Here is a 25,123-nt window from a genome sequence, read left to right on the forward strand (position 1 = left end):
TGGGCCCTGTCCTCCCTGATGCCTCTTCTATCTTGTACATTCAGAATTATTTCATTTGTTGGCTTTCACTAGAGTATTGCTGCACATGTCTTGTACTCTTGGTTAGGAACATGTCTTTTTCATAAGGCCTGTAAACTTATTGAGGTGAAAGACAATACTTTATTTGTACTTATGTACCTCACTTCACATAGAAAAGTGTCTCTAATCCACTGTTAACTTTTCAATAATGTAAATTAGTTACAATTTGACTATTAGAATGCCTGATTCAGTCTTACTAACACTTGTGCCCAAAACAAGGGAGATAAAAATAGTGAAGTTATGCCCAGTGAAGTTATGTGCAGTTTTGGAAACCAATTTTTTTTTTTTAATTTAAAGATAGGTGGGGAAGGGCAGAGGGAGAGAAAATCTTAAGTAGGCTTTGTGCCCAGCACAGAGCCCAATGTGGGACTCCATCCCATGACCCTGGGGTCATGACCTGAGCTGAAATCAAGAGTTGGACGCTCAATGGACTGAGTCACCCAGGCACCCCCTGGGAACCAGTCTTAAAAGGAACATTAAAAAGTGGAGTTGTTGAGAGCAAGGATGTTAATTAAATTTTAGGGAGCACTTAAAGGGACTAGGGATGTAAATCATAGGAAAAATGGAATGTTATTGCCATCTTCAGTTTTGAAGGCTTTTTCAAGGGGAAAGAAAAAGTAGACCTACTTTGTATGACTTGAGAGGGGTTTTTTAAATTTTTTTTAATGTTTTATTTATTTTTGATACAGAGAGAGACAGAGCATGAAAGGGGGAGAGGCAGAGAGAGGAGACACAGAACCAGAAGCAGGCTCCAGGCAGGCTCTGAGCTATCTGTCAGCACAGATCCTGACGTGGGGCTCGAACCCAAGAACGTGAGATCTTACCTGAGCCGAAGTCTGAGGCTTAACCGATTGAGCCACCCAGGCACCCCTGACTTGAGAGTTTTAACCAAGGGTACTTAAAACCACAGTTTTGTAGCAGTATAGTGGGTTTTTTTTAAGAAAACAAAATTTTAATGTATAAAATATATATATGTATATATACATTTATACTCCTACCAATGATTCTCTTGAAGATGATGACATTCCCCTTGAATACGATACATTATTCTGTATACAGTTTCAGAAAGATCATGGTTCCCTTAGGGAATTCATGAGTCTCTTGTGCATTCATTGAATACTCAGAAGCAAACATTTTTCCAAGTCCATTAAGATCATCTGTAGCATCTTTAAAAATTGATGTCTGTATTTTTGAAGCATTAGAAACCTTCTTTTATCTAGAGACAACTTACAATAAGAGTTTCTCCAAATTGGCTCTGCTATGCATTTATTTTAGTACTAACAATAAAAAAAGTTATTTATCACAGATAAAATGACTGATGTACATAGTTTGTATTTTTTACACTGGAAAAGTACTGTGATCTAAGAGAAGATCCAGATCGTAGCTTTGGTTGTCATTTGTTGGTCACATAACTTTTCTGAACATTAGCTTTCTTATCTGTATGAAGGGGCTAATATAAGCCTCCCTGACTTCACATAGAAGGTGTAAAAAGAGGTTAGGAGGAAAGTACTATAAAAACTGAAGTATTATTAAATGTGCTAAGTTAAAACTATTTGAGAATATCAGTTTTTTGTATCTTTAATAAATAAGTGTGAAATCTTGTCAAGGCAAACTTCTTTTTTAAGGGAAAATTTAATCAACTGATTGATTTCTAACCATTTTTTAAAATAAATTTACTTCCAGAAAGTTTGATTCATTGTATTAGTAATGTAAATAGTAATACTAATATAAATAATACAACAATAATAACTGCTTTCATTAGTTGAGCATTCACAGAATGCCAGATGCTTTAGCACAGTATATATTGTTTCTTTTAATTCTGTAATAACCATGGAGGAATTGTTGAGAAAAGAATCCAGGCCTATCACATTCTAAAACTTGAGGTCTTAACCACCTATATTTATTTACTTTATACCCTAAAAGAGGCAGTATCTAGCATTGATGTTAAGAGGATAGGCTGTGGAACCAGCCTGTCTGGATTTAAATCCTGGGTCTGCCACTTAATTACTTTCTGACTTTAGCAAGATAGTTAAGCCTTTTCTGTTAAATGGGGGTAATGTCGTACTTCTTGACAGAGATATGACAGTCAACTAAATTATCAAATGTGAAGTATTCAGAATAGTGTCTGGCATATAGAAAACACTCTACAATTGTCTTATATACAAACTATTATTATTTAAAACTATTCACCTTCTTAAAACAGTAGCTCACAAACTCCACTGATAGAGTTTGGGGGACTGTTAGGGAAAATGTGTTTTAATATATTCCCTACCTTGAACTTTATCACTACCATCCTCCAGCTTTTTTATTTAGCACAGTGGCCACATGACAATAATGTAAGTCACATTCTATTTCAACCACTAAACTATCAATTAATGTTTATTTTATATATTTTTTAGGACATTTCTGATTCATTTGCATCCTTGAAGAGCATCTGTACAAGAGGAAGGAAAAGATGGGTGTGAAAACATTTACTCATAGCTCCTCTTCCCACAGCCAGGAAATGCTTGGAAAGCTAAATATGCTGCGAAATGATGGACATTTTTGTGATATCACTATTCGTGTCCAGGACAAAATCTTCCGGGCACATAAGGTGGTACTAGCAGCTTGCAGTGATTTCTTTCGCACCAAACTTGTAGGCCAAGCAGAGGATGAGAACAAGAATGTGTTGGATTTGCATCATGTTACAGTGACTGGCTTTATACCACTTTTAGAATATGCGTACACAGCCACTCTGTCAATTAACACAGAAAATATCATTGATGTTCTAGCTGCAGCCAGCTATATGCAAATGTTCAGTGTTGCTAGCACCTGCTCAGAGTTCATGAAATCAAGCATTTTATGGAATACACCCAACAGCCAATCAGAAAAGGGTCTAGATGCTGGACAAGAAAATAACACTAACTGCAATTTTACTTCCCGAGATGGAAGTATTTCTCCTGTGTCTTCAGAGTGCAGTGTGGTAGAAAGAACCATTCCTGTCTGCCGAGAATCCCGGAGAAAGCGCAAAAGCTACATTGTTATGTCTCCTGAAAGTCCTGTGAAGTGTAGCACGCAAACAAGTTCTCCCCAGGTATTGAATTCTTCAGCTTCCTACTCAGAAAACAGAAATCAACCAGTTGACTCTTCTTTAGCTTTTCCCTGGACTTTTCCTTTTGGAATTGATCGAAGGATTCAGCCTGATAAGGCTAAACAGACAGAAAATGCCCGGACTTTAGAATTACCTGGCCCATCTGAGACTGGTAGAAGAATGGCTGATTATGTGACTTGTGAGAGCACAAAAACTGCCTTGCCTCTGGGTGCCGAAGAAGATGTCCGGGTCAAAGTAGAAAGGTTAAGTGATGAGGAAGTCCATGAGGAAGTGTCTCAGCCTGTCAGTGCGTCTCAGAGTTCACTGAGTGATCAGCAGACAGTGCCAGGAAGTGAACAAGTCCAAGAAGACCTTCTGATTAGTCCACAGTCTTCCTCTATAGGTATAATGTCTTCTGTGTTTTTCATGATGCTATAAAGTCAATTTGAGCATTTTTAAGTACCTTTTAGAATAGATCTTTTTTTAATGTTTTTATTTATTTTTGATACAGAGAGAGACAGAGCATGAGAGGGGGAGGGGCAGAGAGAGAAGGAGACACAGAACCGGAAGCAGGCTCCAGGCTCTGAGCTGTCAGCACAGAACCTGATGTGGGGCTTGAACCCACGAACGTGAGATCTGACCTGAGCCGAAGTCAGAGGCTTAACCGACTGAACCACCCAGGCACCCCTTTAAGTACCTTTTAGATCAAAGTTTTGTGCTGGGTCTTCTAGGAAACATTAAAAAGAATAAAACATGTAACTGGATTTTTTTAGATGCTATTAGTACTTTTTCTTTTTTACAAGTTATACATTGGGACAAAAAGATAGTTGAATAATTTCTGATAGGATAAAGGCAGATTATATTACATATGAATTGTGAAGTATTTTCAATGCAGAATATACCAGTTTTTAAAAATCCAGATAGTGTTTTATTCTTATCAAAATATTTACTGAAAACATACCGTGTGCCAAACATTGGGGATACATGATGAAAAAGACCTGAAGATTTAATAGTCTAATTGAGAAAGTAAATCCAGTGATTAGTACCAGGCTGGAGATGTGTGTTAAACAAAGTGTTAAGGGTTCACCACAGAAAGAGCAAGTTAACGCTGTATATATGAGATGTATTTTAGTTAGTAAGTACGAGTTTGCCCAGGAAAGGGAATGACATTTCTTTGAAAATGAGTAAAAGCACAGAGGTGTGGAGGACTTTGCATGTTTGGTGAGTGGCAAATTCAGTGCAAAATAATGTGAATAAAGTGTGAAAGCCTGCAAGTATTGGAAATAATGATAGAGAAGACAAAATGAGCAGTTGAGCGCATATTGTGAAGAGTCTTAAATGCTAGTTTCAGTTAGGATTGCAATCAACTACAGATAACAGATCCCTTCAAAGTGGCTTACACCAAACAGGATTTTATTTTTATCACATAAAATGTTCAGAAGTAGGAAGTCCAGGACTGGCATGGTAGCTTTACAGTGTAATCATTGGCCTGTGTTTCTTGGATATTTATATCACTTGTATATTTCTAATCCACCATCTTTAGTTGGTCAGTTTGATCGACACACTTACTGCTTCATGGTCACATGATGTTTGCTTCATCTTTAGCCTCATATTCTATTTTTTTTTAATAAATTTTTTTTTTGAGAGAGGCAGATACCATGCGAGCAGGGGAGGGTCAGAGAAAGAGGGAGGTACAGAATTGGAAGCAAGCTCCAGGCTCTGCGCTAGCTGTCAGCACAGAATCTGGATGTGGGGCTCGAACCCACAAACCGTGAGATCATGACCTGAGCCAAAGTCAGATGCTTAACCACCTGAGCCACCCAGGCGCCCCTAGCCTCATATTCTAGAAACGGACACTGCTTATATCAGAAAAGCACAAATGTCCCCAGAAATCCCTAAAAAGCTTCTGTCAGATTATGTCATGTGGTCTTCCCTAGCTGTAAGGGAATCTGAGAAGATATGTTATTAATTGGGTATACAACTGCCTCAGACAAAATTGGAGAATGGATTTTGTGTACAACTAGCAGTGTCTGTCACAGCAAGGCCATGCAAGCATGAATTTTATCCTAGTAGTAATAAGGAATCTAAAGTTAAGAATAAAAATAACACATTTATAGACAGGAAAATTGTTATTAGTATGCAAGGGAGTTTGGCTAGACAGAGACAGTCTCAGAAACCAGTTATAGTAAAGTTGTTTTTGTATGAATGAAGATGCTTAGAGTAAAAATATAAAGATAATGGATATTAAGAGATTGAGAGACTTCGTAAGGGGAGAATCATTATTACCTGATGATATTGAATATATGGATTAAGGGAATTGGAGAGTTTAGAGATGTGTGAGATGTGTGACTTTGAGCAGTCTTTTAACTTCACTGAGTTTCCATAACTGTAAAGTACTATTTAATACCTGTCTATTAAATATGCCAGTGCCCTCCAGTAAAAGACCACCAGGAACATACCATAGTTGAACAATTTGATGTGGTAATTTTAAATTCTGAAAATCCCTAACAGTTACCCCAAATACACAAAGTAAATTGGTGTGCAGCAGGTACCAGTAAACCCTGTGTTCACATAAGAAGTCGTGTCCTAGTAGTGGGGGTTTGGAGAATATAAGTATCATTCATGACGACAGAAGTGAGTCAGTTTTATGTCCCTTAAAATGGACAAATTCCTTGACTAAAGATAAAACAGTTTCTGCAAACCAGCCTGAAGTGTCTCCAAAGAGAATAAGCTCTTGACTATAAGAATCAGGATAGCCCACTTTAGTCTTTCTGATTGAAAATAGGCGTTGCTGATAGGATTGTAATGCTGTCAGCAGAAGCGTTTTGATGATGTCAGATCAAGGAACATTTTTTTCACAAGGCTCAGAGCTGAAATAAAATATAATACATTGGGCCATTAAAAAAGAAGCTATTTTCTGACATATTTAAAGAAATATTAAATTATTGACAGATCAGATAGAGGATAATGGATTCAGTGATTTGTTAAATTCAAAATAGTAGCTAAAGGGATGCCTAGGTGGCTCAGGTGATTAAACATCTGACGTCAGCTCAGGTCATGATCTCACGGTTTGCGACTTCAAGCCCTGCATTGGGCTCTGTGCTGTCAGTGCAGAGCCTGCTTCAGATCCTCTGTCCCCCATCTCTCTTTGTTCTTCCCTCACCCATGCTCTTTCTCTCTCTATCTCAAGAAAAATAAATAAACTTAAAAAAAAATAGTAGCTGTGGTCTGGGAAAAAAAACCTAGGAGTTTTCATTTTTCCTTAAGTGACAAAACAAGATCTTAGAGAGTCAGAAGCAATAGGATAAAGATGAGAAATCACATTAGTTGTGATAGACAAGACTGGTAGTGATTGGTAATAGAGGGATAGAAAAGACTACTAAAGAATCAGAAAATTAATCTCGGGAAGAAGCTGTCCACTTTTGAAGTCAGTATCTTCTGGAGAATCCCTCAGAAGAATGGATATACAATAGTTTGAAGTATGTGATATATGTCATTCTAAGTTGGGAAACGTGAATCTGGTGAACAACACCTTGAAATTTTAGTGCTGAATCAGTTGTTGTTAATACATTCCTTTCTACATGATATTCAATGACAAATTTTCTGTGGTGGCATCTTTTCCAGAAGACCAAAACACCAGATTTTAAATCATTCAGAAGCTTCTTTGGTGAATGTTTTCAAAATGCAGCTCATACTTATTTGTGATAAAGAAATTTGCAAATTTCTTAAAGTATTCATTCCTATCAGCTGGTAAAAGGTTAGAACCTAAGATTTAAACTAAAATTCCTGCTTGTAAAAGGTAGACTGTTTTTAACTTTTATGGAGTTAACTTGTGAGTCCAAAAGAGGATTGATCTTACTCCTGTCACAGCTGTAATACTTGGGGCTATGGAAGGTTGAGGGTTTTTAAGTACTTTGATGATTATAGTTTTAGAATCCATTTATTCCCTTGTTTTTGTTTTTTTAATAAGAAAACAATAAACCTATTCGATTTTTTTTTTTAACATTCCATTTGTGGGGGGGGTTGCCCCCTTTTGTTTGGTCTCTTACTTTTAAGTTAGACCAGGAACGTTTTTTTTTATTATTAATATTCAGGTATTTGTATTTGTATGTTGACATACAATATTATATCATGATGCAGTTTTTGCATGTATTACAAAGTGATACTGTAATATGTTTATTTAACATCTATTACCACACATAGTTAACATTATTTTTTTCCTTGGGATGAGAACTTTTTACACCTCCTAACAACCTTCAGATGTACAATGTGATATTAACTATAGTCGCATGCTGTACGTTACTTCCCCATGACTTAATTCTTTTACACTGGAAATTTATGCCTTTTGACTACCTTTACCTATTTCTCCCACCCTACCAACCCTCTGCTTCTGGCAAGCACCCTCTGTTCTCTTGTTCTCTGTTATCTATGAGCTCAGTTTGTTTAGTTTCCACGTATAAGTGAGCCTGGGTGGTTCAGTCAGTTAACTGTCTAACTCTTGATTTCAGCTCAGGTCATGATCTCACAGTTCTGTACTACACTGTCAGCACAGAGCCTTCTTGGGATTCTCTCTCTCCTTCTCTCTCTCTCTACCTGCTCATTCTCTCTCTTTCTCTCTCTCTCAATAAAAACATTTAAGAAAATTATATAAGTGAGATCATACAGTATCTTTCTCTGATTCCACATCGCATAATGCCCCTAAAGTCAATCTGTGTTGTCACAGACAAGATTTCTTTTATCCTTTTTTTTTTTCCTTTGGCTGAATACTATTTGTTGTCTTTACTTTTCTTGAAGTTTGTGGATGATAAGGACAGGGGAGAGTCTGAGTAAAACATAGAAGTTATGGTGTTCTTCAGTAATACTAGTGAATGTGTGATCTTGTTATTAGAGAAATAAATTGGGATTTCCCTACTCAGGAATACAAAATCTAGTACTTTTTCCCAACCATTACAGCATAGCTCTCTAGCATGAGAAAGCCTCAGTCTATCCTAAAAATAAACAATAACCAGAAAAACTGATTGCTCATTTTGGTGGTATTTAAAAATGTCTTCATTGTTTGGTCTGTATCCATGCCCCCACCCCACCCCCCTTTTTTTAAGGATCAGGCATCCTTTTGTTGTTTTTTTTTTTTGATTTATTTTAATGTTTATTTTGAGAGAGTGAGCAAGCAGGGGAGGTCAGAGAGAGACAGAGGATCCCCAGCAGCTTCCGTGCTATCAGCACAGCGTGACTCAGGGCTTGAATTCATGGACTGTGAGATCATAACCTGAACCAAAACCAAGAGTCGGACACTTAACTAACTGAGCCACCCAGGTGCCCTCGTCTGTAGCCATGTCTTACCAGTGTTGTGTCAGTGACACCAAAGGCACACATTGGAAATATCCACGGCAGTGCCTTTTAAAATCCCCACTCCAGTGTTGCATTGTGTTGATGCATCTAAAGTGAACAATATTGTTTATGTCAAAAGTTCCCCCCAAAATGACCACTTCCAGCTTCAAATTGTCATTGGTAGAATTGTGTCAGCTGAGAGATAAGTGTACTAATTAGTGTTACAGAAAAGAAACATAAAGGAAGCAGATGTTTGGCCTAGAAGAGATGCAGTTTTAGATTAAGGCAACCCATTGAGAACTATGATGGTCCATAAGAATAACGCTTGTGTAACTTTTTATTTCAGGGCTTGGCTAAAGGACAGTTGTCATTGATCAGAGACTAGACAAAACCTGATCCTGGGCATATAAAAGTAAGCAGAGCATTTCTCAGGGACACAAAGACAAAATTGAAAAACTTATATGGTTTTTCCTTTTTGAAATACCTTCATTGAAAAAAATTTTCTTTTCACTGAAATACAACTTACTTAGGGACACCTGGGTGGCTCAGTTGGTTAAGCATCCAACTCTTGATCTCACTCGGGTCTTGATCTTAGGGTCATGAGTTCAAGCCCTACATTAGGCTCCATGCTGGGTGTAAAGCTTATTTTAAAAAGAAGAAGAAATACAACTTACATATAAAATTCACCCATGTAAAGTGTATACTTTAGTAGTTGTTAGTATATTCACAAAGTTGTACAACCATCCCCCACAGTCTAAGTTTATAACCTTTTATTTTATTTTATTTTATTTTATATATTTTTTATTTTATATTAGAGCACAGTAGAGGAGAGACAGTGAGAGAGAGGGAAACACAGAATCTGAAACAGGCTCCAGGCTTCAAGCTGTCATGTGGGGCTCAAGCCCATGAACTACAAGATCATGACCTGAGCCAAAGTTGGATGCTTAACTGACTGCGCCACACAGGCACCCCCCACCAAGTTTATAACACTTTCATCCCCTGAAAAGAAACCCTATTAAGCCCTATAACTCTTAGCAGTTACTTTCTCCTAGTCCTACCATAGCCCTAGGCAAATGCAAATATACTTTCTGTAGATTTGTCTATTCTAGATATTTCGTGTAAGTGGGATCATGCAATATGTGGCCTTTTCTGACTGGCTTCTGTCACTTTCTGTAATATTTTTTTAATGATTATTTTTGAAAGTGAGAGCATGAGAGAGGGAGGGGGACAGAGGATCCAAAGCAGGCTCCATGCTGACAGCAGAGAGCCCAATGTGGGCCTTGAACTCACGAACAGGATACAAAGTCGGACACTTAACCTGCTGAGCCACCCAGGCAGGTGCCCCTATATTTTCGAGATTCATCTATGTCATGCCTCTTAGATTTTTTTAAATTTTTTTTTTCTAATCAGAGATCTGAACTCAGCCACCAGGGCCAGTTCAGATGGGCTAATCTCCATCCTCATTATAATCTACTCCTCTTATAGACAGGAGTCAGCACAGTAGACAGACAGATTATAGGAGTAGGAAGGCTAGCAGACAGTCTCACCAAGAAACAATGACAGATTGGATTAGATAACCAAAATATTCTCAGAAGATTTTCTGGGAAAATGAACCCACTACTGAAGGACTTTAGTGTGAAATATTTGAGCTCAGTTCATAATGAACTTACCTCTCAGCCAAGGGCAAGTTGGACCCAAAAGGAATTTTAGATGTACACTCTATTAACCAGGTGCTCAGTGCAAGGCAGCAAGAACTTCAATTGAATCTTGATGGGTCCTCCATTTCTGCTAGTGCCCAGATGCCAGAGACCACCAGAAGCACAACTATAATTGAGCAGGTTGAGTTTATTGCTCAGTTGCAGCATAGGAGATCAAATACCTTGGGGTCCTTAGGACTTCTCAGTAAGAGGGTGTTAGAAAGGGTTTAGAGGATTTGGCTTGTGTTAGGTGACTTGAGGAAGAATTCATGGAAATGGGGTTTGCTCAGGACTGGTGATATCAGTAAGCAGGGAAAACTGTAATTGTATATCTTTTTTTTTTAGTTTATTCTCTTTTAGTAATCTCTACACCCAACATGGAGTTCGAACTCATGATCAAGGGTCGTGTACTCTTCTGACTGAGCCAGTTTGACACCCTTGCAATTATGTATCTTAACAAATATCTAGGATTGCAGACCTATATGAACCTAAAGCAGTAGTGACTTTTATTAATTAGAGGAGAATGTTTGGTTTTTTGGGGATTTTTCTGAATGGTCTTGTTTTTGGCTGTGCTGAAACAAAATTATGTGTTTTGTCTCAGACCATTGTGACCTGGTATGATGTCGGTGTTCTTTGAGATTGTTTGAGTCCAGCATAAAGCACCAGGGCCTAGCTGTGAATACAGGCCCATTCCTAAGTGTCAGTGTCAGGCCAGTTCCTATATGGAGCTGCTTTATTTCTCAGTATGAAATGGGATAATATCTTTAAAACATTTAGAAGAGGGGCACCTGGGTGGTTCAGTCGGTTAAGCCTCCGACTTCAGCTCAGATCATGATCTCATGGTCCGTGAGTTTAAGCCCTGCGTCGAGTTCTGTGCTCACAGCTTAGAGCCTGGAGCCTGCTTCGGATTCTATGTCTCCCTCTCTCTCTGCCCCTCTCCGCTCGCACTCTGTCTCTCTCAAAAATAGATAAACATTAAAATTTTTTAAAAAAATTTAGAAGAATGGCTGGCACGTAGTAAATGTTCAGTAGTAGATGGCCCCTGTAGTTATTTTTCACTACCAGGAGAGTTTTTGTATCTTCGGTAGCAGCAGAAAATAGGAATCTGTTTGATGCAGCAGAAGCCATCATACAGTACTTACTGGTGGAAGAGAATAGGATCTCTCCATAAAATAACCCTTACCATATAAAGCTGGATTGTCTCTATAATAGTCTGCTTTACTGTTTCCATAAGGTGGGAAGGTTTTTTCTGTTCAGAATTCTTAGCCTTCATTACCACTGCAAGCAGAATCTTTATAGAGTAGAAAGAAAACTCCATCTTAATAACTCAAGAGACAAGGACACCTGGGTGGGTCAGTTAAGCAAGCATCTCTCTCTTCATTTTTGGTCAGGTCATGATCTCAAAGTCGTGAGATCAAGTCCTGCATCAGGCTCCATGCTCAGAGTGGAATATGCTTGGGGTTGTCTCTCTCCCTCTCTCCCTATACCTCTCCCCCCATCTCTCTCAGCCCTTCCTCCACTCAAATAAATAAATAAATAGAATGATTTTTGAAAACATAATTTATGAAACATCACCATACTTCAAGCAAAGTAATATTGTGTATATATCCTGCTGTTAAATTCATTCAATTCAATTCCAATTCATATGATTACTTGTGTTATCACTGGCAGAAACTATAATCTCGGGAAAAAGTTTACAAGATTTTTGTCAATAGTTGCTTAAGTGATATAGCACTATTTATGTGTCAACAGTATAGATAGAATTCTTAGTCTGCTTTGTTTTAACTCTTCATTTAATTAGTTCTTATTTTTATCTTTTAATGCATTAATAACTATAGGGAAGAAGAAATGTCCTCTTTTAAGAGGAACCATCTGCTAGGTGTATCTTTTTTTTTTTTAATAGTTTATTGTCAAATTGGTTTCCATAGAACACCCAGTGCTCTTCCCCACAAGTACCCTCCTCCAACACCACCACCTCTTTCCCCCCTCCCCCTTCAACCCTCAGTTCATTTTCAGTATTCAGTAGTCTCTCAGGTTTTGCGTCCCTCTCCCTCCCCAACTCTTTCCCCCTTCCCCTCCCCATGGTCATCCATTAAGTTTCTCCTGTTCTCCTGTTAGACCTATGAGTGCAAACATACGGTATCTGTCTTTCTCCACCTGACTTATTTCGCTTAGCATGACACCGTCGAAGTCCATCCACTTTGCTACAAATGGCCATATTTCATTCTTTCTCATTGCCATATAATACTCCATTGTGTGTGTACATATATATATATATATATACACTACATCTTGATCCATTCATCAGGTGATGGACATTCAGGCTCTTCCCATGATTTGGCTATTGTTGACATTGCTGCTGTGAACATTGGGGTACATGTGCCCTATGCATCAGCACTACTGTATCCCTTGGGTAAATCCCTAGCAGTGCTATTGCTGGGTCATAGGGGAATTCTGTTGATAGTTTTTTTTTTAACTTTTTTTTTTAATGTTTTATTTATTTTTGATAGAGAGACGGAGCATGAGAAGGGGAGGGGCAGAGAGAGAAGGAGACACAGAACAGGAGACAGGCTCCAGACTCCAAGCTAGCTAGCTGTCAGCACAGAGCCTGACATGGGGCTCAAACCCACGAACGTGAGATCTGACCTGAGCTGAAGTCGGAGGCTTAACTGACTGAGCTACCCAGCCGCCCCTCTATTGAAAGTTTTTTGAGGAACCTCCACACTGTTTTCCAAAGCAGCTGCACCCGTTTCCATTCCTGTCAACAGTGTCAGAGGGTGCCCATCTCTCCACACCCTTGCCAGCATCTAGTCTCTTGACTTGTTCATTTTAGCCACTCTGACTGGTGTGAGGTGGTATCTCAGTATGCTTTTCATTTGTATTTCCCTGATGATGAGTGATGTTCAGCATCGTTTCATGTGCCTGTAGGCCATCTGGATGTCCTTTTGGAGAAGTGTCTGTTCATGTCTTCTGCCCATTTCTTCACTGGGTTATTTGTTTTTCAGGTGTGGAGTTTAGTGAGTTCCTTGTAGATTTTGGATACTAGCCCTATATCTGATATGTCATTTGCAACTATCTTTTCCCATTCTGTTGGTTGCCTATTAGTTTTGTTTGTTGTTTACTTTGCAGTGCAGAAGCTTTTTATCTTGATGAGGTCCCAATAGTTCATTTTTGTTTTGATTCCCTTGCCTTTGGGGATGTGTTGAGTAGGAAATTGCTGCGGTTGAGGTCAAGGAGGTTGTTTCCTACTTTCTCCTCGAAGGTTTTGATGGTTTCCTGTCTCACATTCAGGTCTTTCAGCCATTTTGAGTTAATTTTTGTGTATGGTGTAAGAAAGTGGTCTAGTTTCATTCTTCTGCATGTTGCTGTCCAGTTCTCCCAGCACCACCTGCTAAAGAGGCAGTCTTTTTTCCATCGGATACTCTTTCCTGCTTAGTCAAAAATTAATTGACCGTACATTTGTGGGCCCAGTTCTGGATTCTTTATTCCATTGGTCTGTGTGTCTGTTTTTGTGCCAATACCATACTGTCTTGATGATAACAGCTTTGTAGTAGAGGCTAAAATCTGGGATTGTGATGCCTCTCATTTTGGTTTTCTTCTTCAATATTACATTGGCTATTCGGGGTCTTTTGTGGTTCTGTACAAAATTGAGGATAGCTTGTTCTAGCTTTGAGAAGAATGCTGGTGCAATTTTGATAGGGATCACACTGAATGTGTAGACTGCTTTGAGTAGTAATGACATTTTCACAATGTTCTTCCGATCCATGAGCATGGAATGTTTTTCCATTTCTTGGTATCGTCTTCAATTTCTTCCATATAAGTATTCTACAGTTTTCGTCATATAGGTCTTTTACATCCTTGGTTAGGTTTACTCCTAGGTATTTTATGGTTTTTCGTGCAATTGTGAACAGGATCAGTTTCTTGTTTTCTCTTTCCACTGCTTTGTTATCAGTGTATAGAAATGCAACTGATTTATGTACATTGACTTTGTACCCTGCAACTTTACTGAATTCATTGATTAGTTCTAGAAGGCTTATGGTGGAATCATTTGGGTTTTCCGTGTAGAGTATCATGTCATCCGCAAAATGTGAAAGTTTGGCTTCTTCCTTGCCAATTCTGATGCATTTTATTTCCTTTTGTTGTCTGATTGCTGATGCTAGAATTTCCAGCACTATGTTAAACAACAGTGGTGAGAGTGGACATCCCTGTTGTGTTACTGACCTCAGGGGGAAAGCTCTCAGTTTTTCCTCATTGAGGATGATATTAGCTGTGGGCTTTTCATGAACTGCTTTTATAATGTTTAGGTAGGTTCCTTCTATTCCGACTTTCTCAAGGGATTGTCAAATGCTTTTTCTGTATCGACAGGATCATATGGTTTTTTTCCCTTCTTTTGTTAATGTGATGTATCACATAGATGAATTTGCGAATATTGAACCAGCCCTGAAACCCAGGAATGAATCCAACTTGATCATGATGGATAATCTTTTTAATATGCTGTTGCATTCAATTTGCCAATATCTTGTTGAGTATTTTTGCATCTGTATTCATTAAGGATATTGGTCTGTTCTCTTTTTTTGCTGGGTCTCTGTTTGGTTTGGGTATCAAGGTGATGCTGGCTTTGTAGAATGAGTTTGGAAGTTTTCCTTCTATTTCTATTTGTTGGGATAGTTTAAGAATGGGTATGAGCTCTGCTGTAAAATCTGGTAGAATTCCCCTGGGAATTCATCTGGCCCTGGGCTCTTATTCATTGGGAAGTTTTTGATAATGGATTCGATTTCTTCACTGGTTATTGGTCTATTCATGCTTTCTCTCTCTTCCCGTTTGAATTTTGATAGTGCATGTGCATTTAGGAATTTGTTCATTTCTTCTAGGTTGTCCAGTTTGTTGGCATATAATTTTTCATAGTAATCTCTAATGATTGCTTGTATTTCTAAGGGATTGGTTGTAATAGATCCATTTTCATTGATGATTTTGTCTACCTGGGTGCTCTCTCTCTTCTTTCTAAGGAGGCTGACTAGAGGTTTATCAATTTTATTTTTTCAAAGAGCCAACTCTTGGTTTCATTGATCTGCTCAACTGTTCTTTTGGATTCTATATTGGTTATTTCTGCCCTGACCTCTATTATTTTATTTCTTCTGCTGGGTTTGGGGTCTTCTTGCTGCTCCCCTTCTAGTTCCATTAGGTGCTCTGTTACATTTTGAATTTACACTTTTTCTAGTTTCTTGAAATAGGCCTAGATTGCAGTATACTTCCTCTTAGGACTGCCTTTGCTGCATCCCAGAGATTTTGGATTGTTGTATTTTCATTTTCATTTGTTTCCATATATTTTTTAAATTTCCTCTCTAATTGCCTGATTAGCCCACTCATTCTTTAGTAGCGTGGTTTTTAACCTCCACACTTTTGGAGGTTTTCCAGACTTTCTCCTGGGGTTAATTTCAAGTTTCATAGCATTGTGATATGAAAGTGTGCATGGTATGATCTCAGTTCGTTTATATTTATGGAGAGCTGCTTTATTCCCCAGCATGTGATCTATCTTGGAGAATGTGCTGTGTGCACTTGAAAAGAAGGTGAATTTCCTAACTTCAGGGTGCGGAGTTCTAAATATATCAATTGCATCTGTTCCAATATGTGGTTCAGGTCCATTGTTTCTTTCATGAATTTCTTTCTGGTTAATCTATCCATTGTTGTTAGTGGAGTATTAAAGTCCCCTGCAATTAGCACATTCTAATCAATAAGATTGTTTCTGTCTGTGATTAATTGTTTTATGTATTTGGGCGCTCCCGAATTTGGCGCATAGATGTTTATAATTGTTAGCTCTTCCTGATGAAGAAACCCTGTAATTATTATATAATGTCCTTCTTCATCTTTTGTTACTGCCTTACCTTTGAAGTCTAGTTTGTCTGATATAGATATGGCTACTCCAGCTTTCTTTGGGCTTCCAGTTGCATGATAGATATTTCTTCATCCCTTTACTTTCAACCTGAAGGTATCTTCAGGTCTAAACTGAGTCTCTTGTAGACAGCAAATAGATGGATTTTGGTTTTTTTTATCCATTCTGCTACCCTGTGTCGTTTGGTTGGAGCATTCAGTCCATTTACATTCAGTGTTGTTATTGAAAAATGTGGGCTTAGATTCATTGTGTTCTCCGTAGAATTCATGTTTATAGTGGTATCTCTGGTACTTTGTATTCTTTGCAACATTTATTTACCTCATAGAGTTCCTCTTTGGATTTCTTGTAGGGCTGGTTTGGTGGTCATGAATTCTCTCAATTTTTGTTTGGGAACACCTTTATCTCTCCTATTTTGAATGACAGGCTTGCTGGATAAAGGATTCTTGGCGTCATGTTTTTTCTGTTCATCACATTGGAGATTTCCTGCCATTCCTTCGTGGCCTGCCAAGTTTCAGTAGATAGGTCTGTAACCACTCTGATAGGTTTCCCTTTGTATGTTAGGGCTCTTTTATCCCCAGCTGCTTTCAAAATTCTCTCTTCATCTTTATATTTTGCCAGTTTCACTATGGTATGTCATGCCAAAGGTCAATTCAAATTTCGTCTTAAGGGTGTTCTTTGTGCCTCTTGAATTTGCGTGTCTATTTCTTTCCCCAGATTTGGGAAATTCTCCGTTATAATTTGGTCTAGTATCCCTTCAGGACCTCTCTCTCTTTCTTCCTCTTCAGGAATTCCTATGATACGTATGTTGTTCGGTTTGATTATATCACTCAGGTCTCGAATTCTCTTTTCCTGCTCCTGGATCTCTCTTTTTTTTTTTCCAGCTTCCTCTTTTGCTATAACTGTGTCTTCTAATTCACCTACTCTTCTCTCTGCCTCTTCAATCCTTGAGGTGGCCGCCTCCATTTATTATTCACCTCATTTATAGCCTTTTTTAACTCGTCACACCTATTTTGAAAGTCCCTAGTCATTGTTACCAGTAGCTTCTCTGATGCTTTTTTCAAGCCCAGCGATTAATTTCATGACAAGCGTTTTAAATTCTTGTTCAGTTATGTTGTTTAGATCTATTTTGAGCATTTCTGTGGCTGTGACTTCTTTCTGGAGTTTCTTCAGGGGAGAGTTCTTTTGTTTTGTCATTTTGGCTAGCTTTCTGTCTCTTGTCAGTTTTAAAAAGCTCATTGTGCACTGTGCACCTGTTAGTATTGCTCTGTTAAAGGAAGCTTATTGACTGTCCAGGGGCTTTCTTTCAGGAAATGTTCTTTTAATGGTGTCTCTCAGTTTCTCTTGTTGTGCTTTTGATTATTTTATTTCCCTAGTCAGCAATATTTGGGACACTCTGTCATGCGTACTTTGGCTTGTTTCTTGGGGTATCCCTGAAAAAGAACACAGGCAGACAACAGGGAACGGAAGCACACAAACGCACAGAGAAATCAAACAACTTAAAAGGAGGAAAGGAAGAAAAGAAAATGGAGAGGAATGAGAAGAAAAGAGAAGAAAAAAATAAAGGGGGGCAGAGACAACAAAGGACGATGGACAGTCTAAAAGTGTATAACCAGTTGAGGGGAGAGATAAGAATGAGATAAGGGAGAATATATCTGGATGGCAAGAGAAAAAAAAAAGAGGGAGAAAGGAAAATAAAGAGTAAAATTTTTCTTAAATTTTTTAAATTATAATAGGTAATAATAATAATAAATACCAATAATAAGTACCAAAAAAAGCAGCAGCTCCCCCTCACGGACAGGTGTGGTTTGGTGTACGTAGGTCTTGGAGGCTGTTCTCGGAGGCTCCGCTGAAACTAAGTGCTGCAGGCCACTCTTATGAGTCCAGTCTCCTTGTGCCCCAGCTGAGCCAAAGCTGTATTTCCCAGGCCTGCCTCGCTTCAAAATCCTTGTCCAAAATCCTAGTCCATGCACTTTTATACTACCACAGATGAGATGTACTCACTTTGGCGGCTGGCTTCATAGCTGGGATTGCGTAGGGGGAGGGAGCAGTTTCTCTTGGTGCTGGCCGGGATTTGTGCTGCCACTGCCAGATGTGAGGTGCACTGCAGGAGGCGACGTGCCGCCCCCACAGACGCTGCAGCCAACTCCCAGCCAGTATTGCATAGGGGGAGGGAGTGTTTTCTCTTGGTGCCGGCCAGGATCCCGTCTGCGGCTGCCAGAGACATGGAGCGCTACCAAAGCAAGGTGCGTGCTTCTGCAGTCGCAGCCCAAGTGTGAGCCCCCACCCACCACCACCAACTCCCAGCCAGGATCACGTATGGGGAGGGAGCAGTTTCTCTTGGTGCCAGTCTTGATGCTGTGATTTGGGCTACCACTGCCTGAGGTGCGGGGCGCTGCCGGAAATGAGGTGCGCGCTCTCGTACCCAAAGCGCGTGCCCCCGCCACTGCCAGCTCCCTGCCAGGAACACGTAGGGGTGGGGGCTCTTTTTTCCCTGTTGGCACCCAGGATTCAGGATTCGCGTGGCCAATGCCAGAGGCGAGATTAGCTGTGGAAATGAGGTGCGCTCTCCCACTCCCAAAGTGGAAGCCTACGTGCGCACCCCTGCGGCCGCCATGGACTCCCTGTCGGGATCGCACTGGGTTGGGGCTATTTTTTCCCTTGTGCCACCTGGGTTCAGGATTTGCGCTGCCCAGCAGTTATATATGGAGTGAGAGTTTTTCTCGCTGTGCAGGGTTAAACGTTCTTTATCTCTTCTCTAGAGACAGTACTATGAGCGTGTTCGGTTTCTCTTTCTCTTCCCTTTGTCTCGCAGGGGCTCCGGCACGCTTGCCCCTTGTTGGGCTGGGACTCCCACCTCCCCTGCCCATCTCGGGCTGGCCCATTTTCCAGTCTCCCTAGTTCACACTCACTCACTCAGGCATCTTTGAGGTTGTCTTCTTGCTGGAGTCTGTTTTTTCTCCTTCCACTCTTGCAGATGAGAGTAACGTCCTCAGTTTGATAGATAGGGTGGCCGAAGTTTACAGAGCTCCCTTCCTCTCTGCCATCTTGGCTCCTCCCCCCTGCTAGATGTATCTTATACTCCATTTTAGTTCTTTTTGGTCAGCATTTTCAGCAAACTCTTGACAGTGCTGGAATCAGTCCATAGCTGAGTGAGTTTCATTTCCACCTCACCAAGACTCCAGCCCGTCCTAGAAGTAATATAATCTGATTGTGAGGAGCAAATGTCAGATTCGTCTTCCTGACTGGCCCTAGTCACACCTCCAGTCCTTTTTTGCAAGTCTTTGCCTGTAACCTTTAATATTGCCAGCACTCTGAATAAGTGCAGGATACTACTATAAAGTAGATTTTTTTGTGTTGTGTCCATGGTGATCAGGTCCAAATACTGAGAATTTTCCAGTTTTTTCCTAGGACAGATTGAAATGTTAATGTTTAGTTCCCTTTTCTTTAAGGAAGAAGTGAGAATGGGGAAATATTGACAAGTGAACATACCTTTCTTAAATAGAATCAGCAGTATCTGCTCTCCTAATCTGTATTACAAACAAATCAGAAAGGGGGGACACCTGAGTGGTCAACTTCCGCTCAGGTCATGATCTCAAGGTTCATGAGTTTTGAGCCCCTCATCAGGTTTGCTGCTGTCAGTGCTGTTGTTTTGTATCCTCTGCCTCTGCCCCTCCCCCACCGACACGCACGCTCTCTCTCTCTCAAAAATAAATCTTTTTTTAAAAATCAGAAGGATTTGGAATAAGTTGGATAAGTAGGCATGAGGAAAAGCATAAATGTCTTTGATAGTACGGGAAAAAGACAGGGCATGCACTGGGGCACCTGGGTGGTTTAGACGATTGAGCCTCTCTGACTCTTGAATTCAGTTCATGCCATGATCTCAGGGTTGTGGAATTGAGTCCCACATAAGGCTTCATGCTGAGCATGAAACCTCCTTGAGATTCTGTATCTGCCCCTTCCCCATTCACACACCCATGTGTGTGCATACTCTCTCTCAAAATAAAAAAAAGAAAAAATAGGCATGCAAAGAAATGCTTGTAAGGGTGAGGAGGAGGTGTGCAGGAAGAATACGGATTCTGTTGGGGATGAATGTAAATGCACGTAGTCCTGCCTCCTTTCAAAAGTTTCTATCAGTGTATTAGAACATAGTATAATAATTGATATTCTTGATGATTGCCATGAATCATCAAGAAACAAAAAAATTATAGTTAGTATTCTTTATTTAAGAAGTCAAGGCAAAATGTCACAGATTTTCTATTTCTAGCACAAATGCCTTACTGAAGTTTGGATGCCTCAAAAGGGATTAGGGTTTGGTGGGGGAGGTTAAGTGGAAAATGTATTCATTTCCTAGTAATGTCAACTAGTTCAAATGTTTCAAAGGGGAAAATTGAAATACTGGATTCTAAGTTTTCATCAGAAGGAAATTGCATTCTGAATGTCTATTAACAGATGATTGATATTTATTAAATATCCACATGTATATGGATGGTATTATGCAAACTGCTACAGTTAGTTCAGTTTAGCTTTCAGTAAAATATTGCAGGCAAAAGCATGCTTGCTATTAAAACTTAAGCTTAGATTTGTTTTTTGGTGTAACAGTATACAATAAATATATTGACAAAGTCAGTCTCTGATTAGAACAGGCTATTATGGGGCACCTGGGTGGCTCAGTTGGTTAAGCATCTGACTTCAGCTCAGGTCATGATCTCACGGTCCATGGGTTCAAGCCCCACATTGGTCTCTATGCTGACAGCTCAGCATAGAGATTTGAATATTGTGTCTCCCTCTCTCTCTGCCCCTCCCCCACTTGTACTCTTATCTCTCTCAAAAATGAATAAATTTTTTTTATGTCTTTATTTTGAGAGAGAGAGACAGAGACTGAGTGGGAGAGGGGCAAAGAGGGAGGGAGACAAAAATTCTGAAGCAGGCTTCAGGCTCTGAGCTGTCCACACAGAGCCCTATGCGGGGCTCGAACCCATGGACCGTGAGATCATGACCTGAGCAGAAGTCAGATGCTTAACCGACTGAGCCACCCAGGTGCCCCAAAGTGAATAAATGTTAAAAAAAAAAAAAAAAAGAACAGGGCTAGGTCTTTGGACCTCCTCTCCCACTAAAAACAGCAATGTGGGTTTTTGTTTTTCTTAAGTTACCTTAAAAGAATTTGAAAGGATAATTAGGTAACCACCAGGTTAAATTTGGGATGGAGGGACCCCAACCCAGAGAGGTAAGTGGATGTCAGAGCACTAAAACCAGTTGTTTCCTAAGACATTTACAGAACACAAATTGGCTTTGGTCATCAACTCAGAGAGCAAGGCAAACAGAAGTTATGGCCCAGAGCATGTTAAAAGTTGTGAAGTTTTAGAGAAATTTCTCTGCATTAAGTAGGGAACCCACAGGACTTTCCCCCTACAACTAAACCTGCTCCTCTTCCTCCAGTCTCCAGGGGACTGACTGTAGAAACAACTGCCTTGGCGGTGGGCAAACTAGAAAATGGAAAGGAAAAGATAAAAAACACATCCCTGAGAAGTTTTGGCCAGTGACCAGCCTTCTTGTAGATTTAGATCCTGATTATTCCTTGTACCAATAGGCCAGGGAATTTCATTGAATTTGTTAGTTAGTGCCCTCCAGGAACATAGCAGAATATGCAAGCAGAGCTTCTCTGAACAGGGCATATTCATCCTCACCTTAGCAAATCATTCCTCTACAAGTCCTTTTCAAGGGCAGTAATCACTGTGAAAAACAACTAGGACACACAAGGAAACATGGCAGAGAGATAACCAACAGGAAAACAAAAACAGGCAGCAGAAATAAACTGGCATAGTTTTTATGCATAGATATAAAATAAATATGCTTATAGGTTTCATGAAATAAACAAGCTTGAACAGTAATTACAGACAACAGTATACTATAGAAAACTTATAGCACATTTGAGGGGATAGAACTTCTAGAAAAGAAAAAAGTAACCAAATAAAAGAACTCTGTCAACACTTTGGCAGCAGACTGGACTTTGCAGAAGAGAGAATTGATGAATCAGGAGATAAATTTAAAGAAATCACCTGATTGCTGCCCAGAGAGAGACTATTTTGTATTAGGGTCCTCCAGAGAAACAGAACCAATAGGGTGTTTATAGGAGATATCTTAGGGATTCAGTCACATGATTATAGTGGCTAAGTCCCACAGTCCACCATCTTGCCAGCTGGACCTGGAAAGCTGGTGGTGTCATTCCACTATAAATCTGAAAGTCTTAGAACTGGAGGGTTGATGTTGGGTATAAATCCCAAGTCCAAGGCCCACAAACTGGAAGTCCAAGAACAGGAGAAAGTGGATACCCGAGCTCAAGGAGAAAGCAAATTTACCCTTCTAGCTTTTTGTTCTATTTTGGCCTTAGTGGACTGAATGATACCCCACCGTGGTGGAGTGTCTTCTTTACTTAGTTTACCAATTCAAATGCTAATCTTCTCAGAAATGTTCTTATACACACACCCAGGAATAATGGTTTACCAGCTATCTAGGCATCCCTTAGCCCAGTTGAGTTGATACACAAAATTAACCATCACAGAGACAGTGGTAGAAACTACAGTGGAGAGGAGGATAAGGGTTATGGACAATACAAACAGAGGTTTGATGAAGTCCTAAGAAAAGAATGGAGAACGAGAATTTTCTAGAATTGATGAAAGATATCAATCCATAGATTCGAGACCAGGAAATCTCAAATAGGAATAATAAAAGTACAAAGCTAGACATATTATAGAGAAAATTTAGAAAATAATAAGACAAAACAAGACATTACCTTCAGAAGAATGACGTTTTAATAGCATCAGAAACCAGTGGGATAATATCCTCAGTGTGCTAAAAGAAAATAACAGTTTGTGTAGATGTCTGCATACAGTGAAAGTAGCTCTCAAGAATGAATATAAAATAATAGGTATTTTCAAAGAAATGGAAACAGGATTCATCAACGAATCCTCACAGAAGAAAGTTCTTAAGGACGCTTCAGGCAGAAGCAAAGTGTGTACAGTTGGAAGGTCTAATATAAGAAGGAATGAAGACTGAAGGAAGAAGTGAAGTGAATGGATTAATGTAGGTAAATATTGCTTGCATAAAATAACAATGTCTTGTGGAGCTTTGTCAAAACAAGTAAAATATCACAATAACTCATAAGTTGCAGAGTAAGAGTGTCTGGAAATTGGAGTTAAACTGTTCTAAGATCCTTAATGTTCAAAGGTTTTGTTTAACTTAGACTTTGATAATTATGTGTCTAGTTTCCAAAGTAACCAGTAAAAAGGGGGTAAGGATTATGTAATTTCCAAACTAATAGAGGGGAAATAGAATGATTATTATCATTTATTTTTAACAAGCTCATTTTAAAATATATAAAGAAATGCAAAGAGCCAAGAATAGCCAAGGTATTCAGGAAACAAATGAACAACGTGAGAAGACTTGCTGTTCTATCTGATAGCAAGATTTAAAAACCTCTAATAACGAAACATTGGCATTAATATAAGTTGAGACAAACCGATGGGACTGGTAGAGAACCTGAAAACACACCCATGCAGGAGAGCACTTAGAGCACTGCAGAACAGAGAAGAAAAGACAGACTTCAATAAATGTGTTTGATTATGAAATCAGCTCCAGGTAGATTAAAGAAAAGACCTGGGGCACCTGGTGGCTCAGTCAGTTGTGTCCAACTCTTGATTTCAGCCCATGTCATAATCTCACAGTTCGTAAGTTCGAGTCTGTGATATCTACACTGACGGCGCAGAGACTGCTTCGGATTCTCTCTCTCTTCTCTCTCTCTGCCCCTTCTCCACACTCTCATACTCGCTTTCTCTCAAAATAAATAAATTTTTTAAAAAAACTTAAATGTCTAGGTCAGAACAAAAATTTTTCATAAGATAATTTGAAATAAGGATTTTTATTGTTATTTCATTTTTTCATTAAGGTTTTATTTTTAAGTGATCTCTGTACCCAACATGGGACTCAAACTCACAGCCCTGATATAAAGAGTTTCCCGCTCCACAAACGGAGCTGGCCATTTGCCCCAGAACTTTAAAAAATAAGACCAAAAAGCCACAGCCATAAAGGAAAATCCTAATGAATTCAGTGAAATTAAAATTTAAATATTTAGGGACACCTGGGTGGCTCAGTCAGTTAAGCATCTAACTTTGACCCAGGTCATGAGCTCATGGTTCATGAAGTTGAGCCGCACATCAGACTCAGTGCTGACAGCTCAGAGCCTAGGGCCTGCTTTGGATTCTATGTCTCCCTCTCTTTCTGCCCCTCCCCTGCTCATGCACGTGTGCACTCGCTCTCTTGCTCTCTCTCAAAAATAAAACATTAAAAAAAATTTTTTTTAATGTTAAACCTCTTGACATAATAATCCCAGGTTTAAAAAATAAAATTTAAATTTTGGTCATCAGCCACTTTCTTACACCATACACAAGAATAAAATGGATGAAAGACCTAAATTTAAGATGTAAGCCATCAAAATCCTCGAGGAGAAAGCAGCCAAAAACCTCCTTGACCTTGGCTGCACCGACTTCTTACTCAACATGTCTCAGGAGGCTAGGGAAACAAAAGCAAAAATGAACTATTAGGACCTCATCAAAATAAAAGTCTTCTGCACAGCAAAGGAAACAGTCAGCAAAACTATAAAAGGCAACCAGTGGAATTGGATAATATATTTGCAAACGACATATCAGATAAAGGATCAGTATCTAAAATCTATAAAGAACTTACCAAACTCAACTCCCAGAAAACAATCCAGTGAAGAAATGGGTAAGTAAAAGACATGAATATACACTTTTCCAAAGAAGACATCCAGATGGCCAACCAACACATGAAAAAATGCTCAGCATCATTCATCATCAGGAAAATACAAATCAAAACCACAATGAGATACCATCTCACACCCGTCAGAATGGCTAACATTAACAACTCAGGCAGCAACAGACATTTGTGAGGATGTGGACAAAGAGGATCTCTTTTACACTGCTGGTGGGAATGCAAACTGGTGCATCCACTCTGGAAAACAGTATGGAGGTTCCTCAGAAAATTATA

General features: G+C 39.3%; 1 protein-coding gene across 2 annotated transcripts in view; it reads left to right on the top strand.

Moving 5' to 3' along the window:
* Positions 1 to 2,481: 2,481 nt before the first annotated feature.
* The window catches only part of ZBTB44 (zinc finger and BTB domain containing 44), a 32,248-nt gene continuing 9,606 nt past the window's right edge, over positions 2,482 to 25,123 (top strand). For both annotated transcript variants that reach the window (XM_029956666.1, XM_029956667.1), the window contains exon 1: positions 2,482 to 3,551. In XM_029956666.1, coding sequence (XP_029812526.1) covers positions 2,534 to 3,551 — 1,018 coding nt within the window. In that variant the 5' untranslated portion in view covers positions 2,482 to 2,533. The remainder of the gene's footprint in view (positions 3,552 to 25,123) is intronic.

This window comes from Suricata suricatta, chromosome 11 (assembly GCF_006229205.1).
Source record: "Suricata suricatta isolate VVHF042 chromosome 11, meerkat_22Aug2017_6uvM2_HiC, whole genome shotgun sequence".
Lineage (NCBI taxonomy): Eukaryota > Metazoa > Chordata > Mammalia > Carnivora > Herpestidae > Suricata > Suricata suricatta.